The sequence below is a fragment of the Furipterus horrens genome, unplaced genomic scaffold (assembly GCF_987537825.1).
Source record: "Furipterus horrens unplaced genomic scaffold, mFurHor1.1.pri manual_scaffold_11, whole genome shotgun sequence".
NCBI lineage: Eukaryota > Metazoa > Chordata > Mammalia > Chiroptera > Furipteridae > Furipterus > Furipterus horrens.
In genome coordinates this window covers 74,509,564-74,526,265 of record NW_028327181.1, presented here as the reverse complement: position 1 = coordinate 74,526,265, position 16,702 = coordinate 74,509,564, and the positions used below count along the sequence as shown (strand labels likewise).

At 35.8% G+C, this 16,702-nt stretch overlaps 1 protein-coding gene across 3 annotated transcripts in view; it reads right to left on the bottom strand.

Annotated features, from left to right (window-relative positions):
* Positions 1-16,702, bottom strand: part of SPAG9 (sperm associated antigen 9) — a 112,358-nt gene that overhangs the window by 19,139 nt on the left and 76,517 nt on the right. For all 3 annotated transcript variants that reach the window (XM_090292774.1, XM_090292775.1, XM_090292776.1), the window contains 12 exons: positions 12,861-12,918; positions 11,837-11,989; positions 11,313-11,364; positions 8,752-8,882; positions 7,081-7,137; positions 5,854-6,027; positions 4,670-4,799; positions 3,876-3,965; positions 3,467-3,634; positions 2,880-3,051; positions 1,149-1,367; positions 688-871 (listed from right to left, as the gene is read on the bottom strand). In XM_090292774.1, the coding sequence (XP_090148900.1) occupies positions 688-871; positions 1,149-1,367; positions 2,880-3,051; positions 3,467-3,634; positions 3,876-3,965; positions 4,670-4,799; positions 5,854-6,027; positions 7,081-7,137; positions 8,752-8,882; positions 11,313-11,364; positions 11,837-11,989; positions 12,861-12,918 (1,588 nt within the window). The remainder of the gene's footprint in view (positions 1-687; positions 872-1,148; positions 1,368-2,879; positions 3,052-3,466; positions 3,635-3,875; positions 3,966-4,669; positions 4,800-5,853; positions 6,028-7,080; positions 7,138-8,751; positions 8,883-11,312; positions 11,365-11,836; positions 11,990-12,860; positions 12,919-16,702) is intronic.

The following is a 16,702-nucleotide window of genomic DNA, read 5'->3' as shown; positions in this document are numbered from 1 at the left end:
AGTCAGGGTGTGTCCAAGAGGCAACTGACAAATGTTTCTCTCCCTCTTTCTCCCTCCTTTTCCCTCTCTAAAAATAAATAAATAAAATCTTTAAAAAGAAAGAATCCAGTTTAGACGCACCCCTATAAGCTTTCTATTAAGAGTTACAGTAGGCAAAAAAAAAAAAGAAATTAAAGAATTCAATAAAATGGGCCTAGATTTGCCAACCTTTTAAAGGAAGAGCCTAGAACAAATTATTTTCTAATAAAATGTTTGCTAGAAAATAAAATCAAAACAGTCATTTGAGCCAACATGAAAAACTGAAACAATGGCCAATTTCACTGATTAACTATAGTGGGAGTGAGGGTAGGGGTGGAAATTAAAAGACCAAGAGCTGTTAATAGAATGGAAGACAATGAATACGACAATTCAAAAAAAATCATACGAGAGGAAACAATGGAAGAGTTTAACTAATATATTTTATAGATAAGACCTTTTTCTTAAGTTGGAAGGAAAAGAGAACTACTGGGAAAAAATACCCGGAGAGAATCAGAAGGAATAAATGAAGACATAATGAGAATAAGTAATAACATCTATATCTGACACAACAATGCCAGTAAGTGGGAATATTCTGACTGTTTGATGTTATTTGGTTCCTTCTGTGTGTGCCCTCATCTGGTTTCCTAAGTTGCTGACCCACTTGTATACCTTGACTGATACACTGGTGAGAGGTCTTCTGGAATCTGAACTCCCAAAGGATCTGTGAAGACGTGCTCTGTGTACACGCCGGTTTGGGAGACGTCCACGGTGTCTTCAGCTGACCCTGCATTGCCTTCTGTGGCTTCAGTTGCTTCTTCTGCTGTTGGGACATTTTCATCAATCTCACTACTTTCTAAAAAAATAAATAAAACATGCTTACCATTCTTTGAACTTTTTCCCCAATAATTTCCTCACACAAATCCTCACTACAGAATTTCCACTATATCTGCCCCCTCCTCCTCCGCACTGTATCATGAAATTGAGAGTTCATGACTTCATTTAACAGTCATCACAGCATCTTCTTTAGGTTATTTCATTCTTGTTACTTTAAGGCTTAAATGAAGTCCATAATGAGGCATCTGGAATAGGCTCAGACTCTAAAAGGTAGTATGCAGGAAGGATAGCCATACCTGGTGGTTTTTCTGTCACTGGAGAAGCTCCGTTGGTACTAGGGGAAGTGGCAGCTGCTGTCACACCTTCTGTGGAACAACCAACTACTGTGATGCCTCCCAACAGACTGTCTGTCTCTGCTGAGCTATTGCTTGTCATGCTTCCGCACAAAGACGCTTTGTCTACCTGTCCAGATTCTGAAAGCTCTTCTCCTGCAGGGTAGTCTGTTTCTCGAGCTCCTAAAAACAAAACAAACAAAAGATAAACCTTCTTTTAATGCTAAATAAACTCATTAAGAGCATTTTCTCCATAAAAGCAGCAATAGGTTTGAAATAAGAGTGTACAGGTAAGGTAAATAGTTACTTGAATATACTGCCAAGACAGTAGCTTTAAATTTTTCTTAACCTTTATAAAATGGGCCCTGGACAGTGTGGCTCAGTCAGTTGGTGCACTGTCCCATACCAAAGGTCACAGGTTTGATTCCTGTTCAGGGCACATGCCCAGGCTGCAACTGTGTTCAACCCAGTTGGGGTGCATACAAGAAAGCAACCAACTGATGTTTTTCTCCTCGCCTCCCCACCTACCCTGACCCCGCAAAATCTCTCAAAGCAATGATAAAAAAAAGGTCCTCAGGTGATGATTAAAAAACAAACAAACAAACAAAAAAACAACAAAAAACAACTTCACAAAAGGGGACAGTAGCTTAAAAATTATGATACTACTTCAATTAAAATAAGCATAAGCAAACATGACAATGTTAGAAATGATGTTTCTGCTTTTAATATGAGTTCCTAGACAGCCACCTAATGAGGTTAAAACCAATAAAATCTAATTATATCTCACAAGAAAAAAAAATTGCTATTTAAAATTACAGACATCTGTCCACCACTATTAGAAATTAACCACCTTAAATGTATACACAATGCCTTAAGTATTAATAAGCCATTTAAAAATTAAGCACTTATGATATAAAAATAAACCTCTTCACTTTTTAAAAAATTTAGAAAGCTGTTTTTATTCGTCACATTAAATTTTTACTGTAGTCAAATATACATTAAATATAAAATTTTCCATTTTTAAGTGTACAATTCAGTGGCATGTACAATGCTGTACAGCCATCAAAACTATCCGTGTCTAAAACTTTCCCATTATCCTAAACAGAAAACCTGTACCAATTAAACACTAGTTCTGTCCCTTGACCCAACCCCCTTGCCTGCCCCTGGTGATCTCTAACCTACTTGTCTTTATGAATTTACGTAGTCTAGATAATTCAAATAAGTGGAATAACACAATACTTGTCCTTCTGTGTCTGGGTTATTTTACTTAAGCATAATGTTTCTAAGGTTGATCCACGTTGTAGTACGTATCAGAATTTAATTCCTTTTTATGTAATATTCCACCGTGCGGATATATCACGAACCTCTAATTTTTAAACCAACATTTTAATATCACACACGATTTAATCCAAAACTTTAGAAAGCTTTGCTTACTAACCAATCTAAATAACTTCCTGAGCTCTGCCTCCTGTTAAGCTAATATTAGCACTATTTTATTTCCTTTATGACATCTGGAAATACCAGGTTTAGCTATTTGTTTCCAATTTATCTTTCGTCTTCCTCAACTACAGCATAAGCTCCATGAGAGAGAACATAGACTCTGTGAAGTCGTGCATAACTGTATCTCCAGTCACCACATTAGGTCCTGCAGCGGAGGCGCTGCTGGGGGAAGGGAGGGGCACAGCTCACGCTTACCTGGGACACTTGCTATACACAGAACATGAGAGTTGCAGACAGTGAAACTGTCTAGGATGTTGCCTGGCTGAACAGCATCAATAATGATAACTTTTGTAGCTGAATGAGTGCTGGTACAGATCCAGACTAGACTAGACAATTCTTCTTGATTTTTTAGCTCCTTCTGCTGTTCCTGCACAAAGTAAAGAAAACGAACATTTAAAAATGATCTATGTGCAAAGAGTGACAAAGCTGTGCTATTATAGTCAAGGGCAATGTTAAGTTTATTCCCAGATTATCTGGAAGGCCGAAATCACATTCATCAGCAGACTGAAAACCAGCAGTGAAAGCAGATCAGTGACACTTCTGCACCTCGATTGTGACAGTTGTTGTACCGGTGCACACATTAGCCAAAACTCTTCAAGTATACACCCTACTTTATGGAAACATACCTCAATAAAACTGACTTTTAAAGAGGAAAAGGGTAAGGAGTAAGCAAGGGCATAGTAATCCCAATTAGAAGTTGAATCCAGAAGTCAGTTTTGGACCCAAGAGCTAAACTAATATTCTCAGACACCAGGAGGTCCAGTACTCTCACACACACTTACCTTAAGTTCCTGATCTAGCTTGTCTAAACTACTCTGAGATGCACTCCGCTGTTTACTGCCTTCTGTATCCAAACCAGCAACATCCTTGTAAAATACACTTGCTCCTACAACAGAACCGCCATCTCTGGTCTTCCCACCAGATAAATTGACTCCAACAGCACACCACAGCTTTTAGGGTTAAGAAAAAAAGGATTAAGTTACTTTCTCTCTAAAAATGTTCAGAATTTTTCACATTTTCTTTAAAAGTCTAATGATTATAAATATAGGTCTTTAACGTTTAAAGTATCCAGTTTAACACTAAAAAATAAATAATCTAATCCACAAAAGTAGAATTTAACATTTTTGGTTTACAAAAAGAAATCCACCCAGATTTTAGGAAGTAGTTCCTTTAACCTCAAAATTAACTTACCTTCATTGATGCATCTTTTTCATCTAGAGGTCTGAGATAGACAGGCACAGGTAAATTTTTCATTTTATTTTCCCCTTGACCATTGGTTACCTAGTAATTCAAGAAGAGAGAGAAAGACGCCTGGATTAGCCTCATGAAAAGCGAACTGAACAGAAGTGCTGAGATATGGGCAAGCACTGGTGTTGATATTCTCTCACTGAAATTATTAAATTTGTCATTCTTATTTGAAAAATGAGAAAATCAAGAAGCAGAGAAAACAAGAAGCTATGGGATTTCAGAAGATAGACTAATAATTCACACGTATATGGGAGAAGGAGTGGGAGGGTGTGTGTCCAGGTGTGTGTGTATGAGAGAGAGAGACAGAATATGAATGAATGAATGAATGTGCTGCTGAGTCTTTTGGTAATAGAGAATGTGAAACAGAAAGGTAAAGTTCCTAAAGACCTAAGCTGAGTATTAAGTCAAAAGTGTGAAAGGCTCTATGTCAATGGCTTCTTAAAACTTTTAAATAATACTTTTTTTTCATTCAAAAAAATGAAACCTTCAAATATTACAGCAGAGCTGGACACTTCAAGTTCCATGCACTGGGCCGTTCCTGTTGAGCCCTCTCTTTCCTTGCAGACTCAGGAATTTCTTCTGGGCCCTAGGGCTGTGGAAAAGAGCCTGAAGCCCACTACCGTCCACACTTCCCTAAATGAGTGGGTCTGGGTGTGATTTTCAATTCCTTCGTGCCCAGCCATACTCCTGTCCCCCTGCATTTCCCAGTAGATGCTCTTACCATGTTCTCACATTACCTGTTTGTACTTCTGAGGCAGGCTCCAGCCAAAAGCCTGCACTCTACCATCTTCCTTCTGAACATGTGCCTTTACCTGACGATACTGTTCTCTCTTTTGTTCTCTGCGTGAGGCTAAACTAGCTTCAGTTCTAAAAACAAGAGAAATTCTCTTTTTAAATTAAGTGACTACAACAACAGTTCTCTCCCTAAAACAGCAAAAGTTACAACATAAAAATCACACAATTTCAGATTAGTTTACTTCAGACTAAGATTCCCCCTTAAAGTGTTATACCAGAGTTGGTCCTAAGTGACACAGTGAATACAGTGTCTGAGTTTTAACAGGTTAGTAAGCAGCCTATGATATTGAATCAGCCATCACATTTCTATCAGGTTCAGATTTTGGCTATATGAAAGGGAAAAATTCTTAAATACTTTTGCTTCCTCCTTTTTTTTCATTCATTCAAAATATATTGAGAATTTTCTATTGCCAGGAAATGTGCTAGAAGAGACTAAAGAACAATAAATAAGACCAATAAATCAGTATCTTCATAGGAAGATAACACAGATTAACTTTTGGATCCCATTAACTTATTTCAGAAGACAAATATGCAAACTGACTTGTTAAGCTTTAGAGCTGCCAAGTAAAACACTATGAAAATAATTTGTCTTTCTTGGGGCCATTTTAATATTTTGTGAGATGACCTGCTATGTATCTGATAGTTAACAAATCTACCTCTGTGTCAGACACTTTACAGATACAATGCAATTTAATCCTAACACCTCTGAGATAGATTATACTCATTCAATTGGCAGAAAAACTGGGGCTCTGAGAGGTTCATGTACAAAGTTCATGTACCTAATGAGAAGCAGAGTCAGGATAAAAAACCAAGTCCTTCTGACACCAAAGGAAATGTTCCAAGATTTAAGATAAAGGTTTATATAAGCCTTCAATATTTCTATTATTACTTATCAATGTTGTCATACCAGCAAAAAGGAGACAATAAAAAAAAAATCTTTTCTTTACAAAAACTGAAATGCAATTTTCCTAAAAGGCACTGACTACAAATAATTTACTTAAAGATAGCCAGGTTATAGAAATAGCTTATGTATAGAATAACACTTACAGATGATCTGATAAGTGGCAAGAATATTCTAAACTGTTAATTTACTAAGGGCATAACCACCAGTCTGGAAAATACTTACTCTTCACTGAGGAAGTCAAAGGCTTTGGACTTATCCCCAGGAAGCTGAGATAAGGTGCTGCTTCTTTTCTTGACAGAAGGAGTAACATGAGAGGTGGGTGCATTATACTTCAGATTAACAGGTGGTTCAGGTTTCTTAGTAGTATTACTTGAGGAGCTGAAAAGTCGGCTAAAACTAAAAAGAAAAAAGTGAGTGTGTGTATGTATTACACACACTGGTAAAGAAAAATCCATAATTTTCCACAAATGCCAAAGTGCTTTTACAAGGCAATTGAGTTAGAAACTGGCAAAAAAAAATTTTGTAGTCACACAGTGCAGCCTTAGCAGTAACTAACAGCCAAATGCAGACATTCAGGAAATAGAACCCATTGCTTAGCACAGGATCCCTGTTTTTTAGTTATCAATTCCCATAACGAAAGGAAGAACCTCTGAAGTACTGGGAACTTCTTGTACTGAAGAAATAAGTTAAGATGGCTCCTTTAGCTAGCTCCTACTTGGTGGCATGTAAGAGCAATGTTAACAGCAAGGTTATGGCTACATGGTTTGAACAGAAGCCTAGTACACCAGTTCTAGAAATAGTTACAATAAAGTACAAGAACACATATCACCATTTTAACATACATCTTATTTTCTTATTAAACTAAATTTAAATATTTTCACATTCACATACACACACACACACAAAAAGCAGTAATTCTAATAAACAGCAGATTCACCAAAAGGGATAAGTAATTAAGCATACTAAAGACACAGTACTGCTGGCATGAACAAAATTCAAGTTCAAAACTGACATACACACACTACTCAAAGCCCACAAACACTAAATTTCTCATCTTTGCTTTGTTAAGTTCCTTACAATCACAACCAGTGAACATGTTACTTAGTAATGGGGATCCAGGTAATTACCAACTCTATGAATAATTTCCCATTATTTTATTTAACTTATCAGAGGATTCCAGCAAATGCATAACCAAAACGATGCAGCTTACGACAGCATTATTTCTGTCCTCAAGAACAGCCTTACCGGGCTGGCACACTACATATCAAAAAGAAAAGGTTCAGTTTAGCTATATATCCCAAATTTAAGAAAGGGAAGGAGGAAGAGGGAGGAAAGAAGGAAAGGAACTGAGGAAGGGAGGAGGCACCAAATCATTCTTAAAAATAAAATTTGACTGTAATCTTGTCTCAAAGTGCTATCTAATGTCTTCGTGTGTTTCAAGATACTTACAACTGCCAGATGCTTGACCTTTTTTTTTCCTGCATCGCTGGATTTTCTCTTGATGCTCTACATTAAAAAAAGAAAGAAAGAAAAAGTAAAAGTGTCTTATCGGGGAGGTATTCTAGCTTTCTAAGAACCAAGGACCAAAGAAGTTCATGGGATGGAGAGGAGAATCAACAACTAAATTCACCAGGTAGTTACTTCGACCTATTGTGTCAGTCTGCTAAGACTGCAGTAACTAACACACCATCTCTCCCTCAAAGAGCTCAATCTACTGATAAAGACTGTTACCTGTGCTGAACAGATAGCCAACGTGCCTGAATGTTAATATTTAAATTTTTTTATTGAAGAGATATCCTCTACCTCTCTCCCTTCTATCAAAATATTGCCTCGTAAATCCCTATCTTTACATAAAGGTCTGTATCATTTATACTCCCAGCTCTCAAAGTTGTTTGTAGTTGTATTGTTTGAACCATTTTTCAAAGGACTAAAAGTCTTCCATCACTGAAAAATGACCAGAGAAGGGGATAAATTAGATTGATAGGTAATTCAACAAAATTTCAGAAAATAAGGCATTCCAAATAGATTCAGTAAGATGATAAGGATTCTGCCATCACTATGAGAGCGCCCCTCACTTCACTTTTTTTAAAAGATGAAATTAGAAACAGCTTTTAATTCAGTGGAAAAAGTTAAAAGTAAGCTATCATTTATTTTCACTTATTGACTACCACTTAGCTTCTAGAATAAAAATAGCGATAAAAAGTGGAGCCTACCTATATGCTCAGTTTTTAAAATATTTATTCATTATTTACTTATTATCCATTAAATGCTGGAGTTAAGAGTTAAGAACACATATCTTATGACATTAGCGGGGTTTTTTTTGTACAATAAATAATGATTAGAATACTAATCTTCCTTCTTGGTAGCTATACAATTACAATTATAGCATTGTACATATTTTATGCAAAAAAATTCTATATAACATTGGCAAAGGATATATAAGCTGCTAAATTGATGTAATCAATCATAAGGAAGTAAATGTTGGAGATTAGAAAATATATTCATAAACTTTAAAAAGAATTTGTATTTGTGTACTATTACTGGTAAATCTGATATGACAGTCCAAACTCAAAAATACATGGGCTAAAAAGTTTACAAACTTTTCATGAGCACTTCCTAAATTAAAGGCATATTGTTACTGAGAATCTGACCCTTAGAGGTGAGATTTAAGATCTAATTGACAAATACCTCAATGGAAATGGCATTCTGCATGAACAGTCAGAAAGGGAGGGAAAATGCAGCAAGAGCATTTTACAGGAAGACACTGAGTAAAACTGATTGCTTTTTATGTGCATATGAAATTCTTGTATTTTCCTGACATTACTGCAAAAGCAGTGTTAATTTCCATATTCTTCTGCAAAAGGGACATCATACCTAAGTAATAACAATTGTGTTTTAGAGGTTGTAGGAACATTCTCCAAGAGCTTTTTTTTTGCCCAAAAGGCACACGCTTTGATCACTATTTTGTTACTAATTTCAAGTGTTACTTTAGAAAGTCTCTCCTAGTAGACAGAGCAAGGGGCTTGGATCCCCAAAGGCAGGACTTTAATTCTGAATGAAGAAATACTGAAAACTAGGAAACAATACTAGAAAAACAGCAGAGGTATTTCTCATACACACCGAATCATCTCTGTCCATCGAACAGCTTCCTGAAGCTCCATCAATCTCTCTTTATACTGGTTTCTCTCCATTAGCACGCGGGCCATTTCTACTCTAGTGAACCGCTTCCTCTGGGCTGTGGGAATATCGCTCTACAATGAAAAGAAGACTACGGATCACTCTGGGAGCCCATACCTGTTCTGGTGTTAATCTCAGACTTAAGCAAAATCTTTAAGCTTTTAAATATTCCTTAATTTCCAATCTAATGGATCACTTAAAAATGACCTTATCAGGCCCTGTCTGGTGTGGTTCAGTGGATTGAGCATCAGCCTGCGAACCGAGTGTCGCTGGTTCGATTCCCTGCCAGGGCACATGCCTGGGTTGCATGCCAGGTCCCAGTTGGGGCGCATGAGAGGCAACCACACATTGATGTTTCCCTCTCTTTCTCCCTCCCTTCCCTTTGCTCTGAAAATAAATACAATCTAAAAAATAATAATAATAAAAAGAGCTAACAATAGAAAAAATATTTTTAAAAAATGACCTTATCAAAATAAAATTGATAAACAGATTTAAATAATTATTTAAGCACCAAGAGATAGACAATTTAATTCTGAAATACAAATATTTGAACATAAAGGAAATACAAAGAGCAGTGGAGATTTTGAACTAAAATCAAAACAGTTAATTGTTATCTATGTACATTTAATATGCTCACCTGGGAATGTTGCTCTGACAATATTATTTTAAATTCATGTTCTATAACTATAACAAATGCTGGTCATTCAGAAATTAGTTATGAGGTAGTTTATAAAGGGGTTCATTTATCTCAAACTACCAATCCATATACCCTCAAGGCCAGAGTAAAGTGTAAACTTATTGGCTAGTTACCAAGGTACCCAACTCTAAGAGTCACTAAAACACCAACAGAAATACAAGATGGAGACTAACTATATTAACCAGAATCCTTGTTAGGAAGAATAAGGGATATGAGTATGGTAAAACCCCAAAAAGGCACGCTCAGGTCAACTTCCTTTTACTGCTGACTTATAAGGAGGAAGGTTAAATTAACAGTAAAGCTTTTGTTTTGTCGAGAGAAGTATGCACATTTTGGATCAAAGCTGAAAGGCTTGGGACAGGAAGAAAGAGGCTCAGAGCAGTCTCCTCCTTTGACCTGCCACAGAACCTGGCCTCTCCTTTAAATACAAGTTTAACAACAAATGATTAAAGGAGTTTGCACTACAGCAATCCCAGTACTAGGAAAAACCAGGAGACTTGTATTGCAATATTCATATAGACAGCATTGTTTGTGGGGGTGAAAAGCTGAAAACAAACTAAATATTCATTAACAGGAAAAGATACATAAATTGTAGAACATTCATATAATGGAATATTATAAAGCAGTGAACATGAATGACCTATACTAATTACAAAACAGGTGAATATCAAAAACATAATACTGAGTAAAAGATGCAAGTCTCCCAGACTAAATACAGTATAAAATGCAAAAACAATGAAAATTAAACCATACTTTGTACAAACATATATATGTGGTTTGGCAAAATTATTTTTACTTAAGGTGAGAAAATGATAAGCACAGGAAAGTAGATTTCTCTGGAGGGGAGAAGCACAGGGTAGCTTCAATATTTGAAAATATTCTAGTTCTCAGGTTGGAGAGTGGATTTATAATGTTAATTTATTATAATGTTATTATTCATAAGTTATATTACATATATATTTTTATATATCAAATATTACATTAAAAAATGAGATTGAAGGGGCACCCACTAATCATTCTGCCAAGGACACCCATATAGCTCAAGACTGATGCTTAAGTAGCAAATATCTGTTATAGGAAAGATAACCTTGCTACCAACAGAACAGGTAGCATACTAATAATATTGGCAATTAGCTCATACAGCCATACCTTGGTACTCGTTGGCTTCAGAACTCGTCAAATGCCGCACTCATTGCATTTTGACAAGAAAAATGTTTCAGCACTCGGTGCCAGCTCAGGACTCATCGCGCTTGCTAGAACTTGTATGAGTCACAGTGTTGCCTCGTAAGAGACAGTGCTTCATCATTTGGTACTCGTCACGAGTTCCAGAACAAATTAATGATGAGTACTGAGGTACCATTTATTAATTATTCCGTATTTAAATATGTTGGCAACATTATGGGCTAGTGGTTTAGTATTAAATGCTGGACTTCATCTTTTTATGTTTAATGCTATTAAATAATCTGTATTATTAAGCTTTCATATTTCTAAGTCAAAATATGAAGCCAAACAAAAACAAAAACAAAAAAAACTTCAAAAACGTCCCAGTTGGTCCATGAGCTTGAACATGCAGACACAGGTCAGAGGAGAGCCACAGGGGAAACATAAGCACATCACATGTAGCTAGAGAGCTCTGTATTTAGACACCATGTGAGAGCATAAGCCATCCTATTCATGACCACAAACATGTCTTCTGACTTCTTTTTTAAATCTGTATAATATTATATCCAAAGCTTAATTAGCAAGACTTCCCCCCCAAACAAAAATACCGTAAGGCAAGGAAGCAAGCCCAGAACTGTACACCTACATCATCGTCGTCTTTTGCCTTCTGCCTTGCATCTTCAGCCTCTGCACGTGCTCTAGTGGGGAAAAGCAAAACATGTTATATGAGTTGAGGTCATCTTTTCAAAGAATGAACAAGTAGGTAAAAAAATTTAACCATTACTAAATGATTATTTTCCTGCTTCCAAATAGTCTTCACTTAGCTGCCTTCATTTAGGGGAACGTTATCACAGCATTGTACGAGCAGAAAACAAAACAAAACAAAACAAAACAGGTAATAAAGAAGGTTGGGTGAAAGATGATAATGAATGTTTCTAATTTCCTTATGTGCAATATTTGAACAGTTCTAACTTTTTTCACATCATGACAAACACAGAAAATGCTGATATTCAGTAAATGGAGGGGCTTGCTCACAACAGAGGCAATGGGACGGGCACTTTGGCACTTCTTGGTTTGCGAGGGCTGACGGCATCGGTCTCAGGGTTCTCCTTATGACCCTTGGACGCTCCCTGGCAAAGACAGGTTTAGAGCAGCCAAGTGAAAGCTTACTTCCTCAGCTCTTCCTCCAGTTCCTTGTTCTTTTCCTCGAGCTTCAGTTTGGCTTGCTTCACAGCCTCCAGCTCCCCTTGCAGCACATGTTTCTCACAGGTCAGTTCATCCACTTTTGCTATCAAATCATTCTTCACTACATTCAAAGCATTTCTAAGAAACACATATTTCAAGTGCATCATTACAAATAAATATTCTTTCCATCTTTCAGCTTATTCTCTTGTAGACTAAAGTAATATACAATCATAAAGCTGAATAACTGAATACTTCAAAGGCATTCTACCTGATGTTGCTTGTAGATAAAGGTAAAAAGAAACAAAGCAATGGTCTGATAGATCCATAAGAGTTCTATTGTTAATAAGTTTGGAAGATCTTACCTAATCAATAAAGTAAAATTAATCCTTATATTTAATTTTAATAATTAATGAGAAAAATGTCTGAACTAGGGTAAAAAAAAAGATCTAACTCCTTTTGGGTACAGTGGGCATAGGACCTCATTAGAGATGCATTCTGTTTTGTATGTGCACAAATGTTCCAAAGTAGCTCTGACACAACAAATTAACAATGGGCCTTGACATGTTCCATATGACTCAGGACCTACCCCACCAACTGTACCCAAGGACCTACTACTATGGTGGGGAACTCTGAAGAGGTGGGCTGGGCACAGAGCAAAACATTTATGCAGAAATAAAAGAAACTCCAGGAAAAGAGGTAAGACAGACAGACATCCTTGGGAAAAAGCAAAACATGTATAAAACACACCTAGAATATTAATACTTATAAAGTGGAAGGAGATGAAAATCTCTGCAAACAACTGAGCAATGAAAACTATTCATCTGTAAAATTAGGCCCTGTGACAACCTATTTTCTTGTCTATGTGTGTGTGCATGCACAACCCCACACACAGAGGAAGGAAATAAGATGGGATAGTAAGACTGTGCTGTGTTGAATTGAAGAAATGTCATTGACTTGGACAAGAAGAAAGTTTAATATATTTTCTCCCTTATTAAAACTTTATACTCACTTGGTTTCCAACAGTTGTGTATTTTCTAATATAAGATTCTCAACTTCACGACCCATTCCTAACAAAAGGAAAAGGATAAAAACTTTGAAAATAAATTTATCAAAAATTATAGAAGCTTATAAGCTATAGTTGCAAATTTTATTTTATAAATATTATCTCTGTTCGCAATCTCATTTTGTCTATAATTCCATTTGATGTATCTACTTGAGTGAATTATAAAATTATAATTTTCCATCACAAAACAAAGCTAAAGATTTTGTTAGCCAATTCTTTATAACCGTTAGTCTATATTTTCTCAGAATATTTAAAAAGAATCAAGACTTTTCTGCCAAATATTCTAAAATGTAACAGCATTTAGGGGGAAAAAAAGGAACAGCATTAATATGGATCGGAAATCATTTCCAAATCACAAGCTGGTATTTTGGGCTTTTCCCTAAAAAGTGGGCCTTATTCATAGAGAATAGGCAGAAACAAGACCAGAGAAAGAGGAAACCCCAATGCAGATGAAACCTTACCAAAGAAATTATGGTCTTAAAGCCCATGCATTCCATGTAAAGCAAAAACAAAGAACAAGAAATGTTTTATGTAAGAAACAGCATGAAAATAGATTGTTTATCTGTAAAGTTTTATGCATGATATGAAAAACACCTGGAATCACAATGCTATGACTTAATGCATAATGATGTGCATAAGACAGATATTACAATGATTCCTTTCATTTATAAGGATGCTCAGATAGCTTATACCTAAAAAAATGCTTTACTAATTCTTTTGCATAATAAAAATGAATATAATTAGATTGAAAACCCCAGATCAATAATATAAGTCTACATTGAAGTGTTACATCTGAAATGATAATGTTCAGTTTATAGAATTATGTTTAATAATTTAATGAGCACTGTAAGGCAGGCAGAGCATTCAATGAAAGATCTAATTATAGTGATTTTTAGGGAGAAGAAAGCTATTTAACTTATTACTCATAAGAAACAGAAGAAATAAAAGAACTCACTAACAAATATACCTCAAAAAGTTTCAAAAACAAACAAAACAAAAAAGCAAACAAAAACAAAACCAAGAATTGTTCACTTACCCTAAGCTAATGTTAGAAAATCACAAACAATGGAATAAATCATATTCATAACCAGCTAAACAGAAAGAAAATATTTCTAAAGAAAACTATGTAAAAGAGTTTAACAAATCTCCTTATTTTAAAAAATGTAATATTTAAAAAACTTCAAATATTACAAATAGGAATGCTAAAAATTCAATGCTCACATATAGACTCACATTTTGTCCATATTATAATTATCTTAAATATTCTCAAAGATCAGGATACTTCTACTATAAAGAATGAAATATCAGAAATAGCGCTTATTTAATTATCTATCTAGGTATTCTCCAAAACTGAATATAAAGAAAAACTAAAAAAGTATCTATATTCCAATTTCAAAATAAATTTTGGCAAGATATGTTGAAAAACTTGCTTTAAACACTAATGTTAACTTTTCAATAAAGCTACAGAACCAGAAGAAATAGTTTAAATTTGTTTTGAAAAGTTTATATAATGACTATGTTTGCTAAAAACCCAAGCGTACAGGGAGAAAAGCAAGCATAACAGCTGAGAATATATGCAAGGTACAAAAAAACAGCTGAGCAGAAAAAAATGATGAGAAAGCATTAAATGAGAACAGCAGTCAAGAACACCTAGCTTAAAAAGCAGTATATTAAAGTATTTAAAAGCATACACACCAGAATATTCTCCTGGGTAAGCAGCCCAAGAGAAAAATGAAAGAGAAGCTCAATTAGATTGTTTTCAGAAGGCAAGATCTACACTCATTTATTTCAAAATGAGAGAGACAATAAAATTGAAAAGATGTGCAGAAACTATTAACTAAACACAATAAAGTGTAAATATTATAAATATGAAAAACTGAGATACATGAGAATCATATCCTATAATGTAGTTTCTAAAGTTTACACATTCCCAATGAAGAATTCTCTTAAAAACCTGATATATATAAATTTAATATGTCACCAAAAGAATTGTCCAAAATTTTCACTTTGAAACATATCAATAAACACTAACTTGTAACCAAAAGAAAAACATAACTGGAAGTGGCCCCATTTCTATTCAAGACTTCAGCCAAGCATAAGACTAGGTTTAGTATACCTGGAAACTTTACTATTAAAACAAGCCAAAAAAACTGCCTGACAGTTTTCAAAATCATAGACACCTCATTTGGATTTTGGCTTTGAGTCTCAAGTTCGGTCCATAGGTGGGCTTCTGAATTATCTGTTAATCTCTTGAGAAAGTATGCAGAATTTTATCTAGTTCTGTGTAGGCATTTTTCCAAAAGTATACTGATCTCTTGCAAATTCTCCAGTAAAAGCATCTTAACTCCAAAAGGTGAAGAATCACAAATTTAGAAGAGAAACAAAACTGTTAGAACTATGTAGGAATCCATTCAACTAGTTGCTGTGCAATGTACTGAACACTCAACAGTGAGCAAAAGACATAGTTGTCTCGGCTATATTGAATTCTAGTTTATTCAAGGAGACAGGTACACAAAAAAATTACAGTGAAATATGAAAAGTCGCATAATAAACAAAATGCAGTGCTATGGAAATACATTTCAGGGACAACTAAGCCTTAAGTAGGGGAGGATGGGCCATTTAAGCAGAGGCAAGATGGAGGGAGATATAGAGTGAGTGAGTTAAGTGTGTTTTAAAGAAAAGGAGCAAACAATTCTTTGTGATTGGTTGTGAGGAAAGAAGGGGAGATCTAGAGCGGAGAACTGAGTGGATGGTGAGGTCATTCACTCACTGAGTTACTACAAGTTGGTATAGGAAGAGCTCTGGGGCACAGGACAATAAAGATGATGATGCACTGAATTTTAGACGTATCAAGTGCAAAGCCCTAGAAATCATCTTAGAGCTGCCAAAGGGCTCTTTGAAAGTAATAGTCTGGGGCTCTAGAAAAAGATCACGGGTAGAGATTAAAACTTTGGAACAATTAGCCATGAAAGTCAAGAAACAGTAAGAGCAAATAAGATCTCCCAAAGAAGCATCCTTGGGATGGAACATTGATATCTGAAAGATGGCCAGAGAAGAGGAGCCTGCAAAGAAGCCTAAAAAGGAATAGTCAGAGGCAGAAAAGAATGCAGGAAAGTCTGATATCACAAAAGCCAGCAAAGGCAGTTTTAAAGGCAAATGCTATTGAGAAGTCACGTGAAATAACTGAGAAGGAACCACTGGACTCAGCAAAGAAGGCTGTTTCAGGCAAGGCGAGTGCAGGGGAGAATGCCCACTCAGACTGCACTCGGCTGAGATGCAAGTGGGACTTGGGAAACCCTGCCAGTTAAAAGCAGCCAGCCACACTTCTAGGAAGTCTGCTTTGTTCACTGTTGTATCATAGCATCTAGAATTGTACCAAGCACGTAACAGACGCCTCATTGGTATTGCTGCATAAAAGTGTGATGAGAAATGGGAAGACAGTGAGTGACAGGGTGGGTAGCTATTGAAGCTAGAGCGTCAGAGGAGGGCAGTATTTTATTTCATTTTTTAATTTTGTTTGTTTATTTTTTAGAGAGAGAAAGGGAGGGAGGGAGACAGAGAAACATTTATGTAAGAAACACCAATTGGTTGCTTCTCACATGCCCCCAACTGGGAACCTGGCCTGCAACCCAGGCTTGTGCCCTGACTGGGAATCGACCAGTGTGACCTTTTGATTTGCAAGACGATGCCTAACCCACTGAGCTACACCAGTCAGGCCTGTATTTACATTTTTTAATGGTAAAAACCTGAACATGTTTAAATGATAATAGAAAAAAAGTTAATAAAGA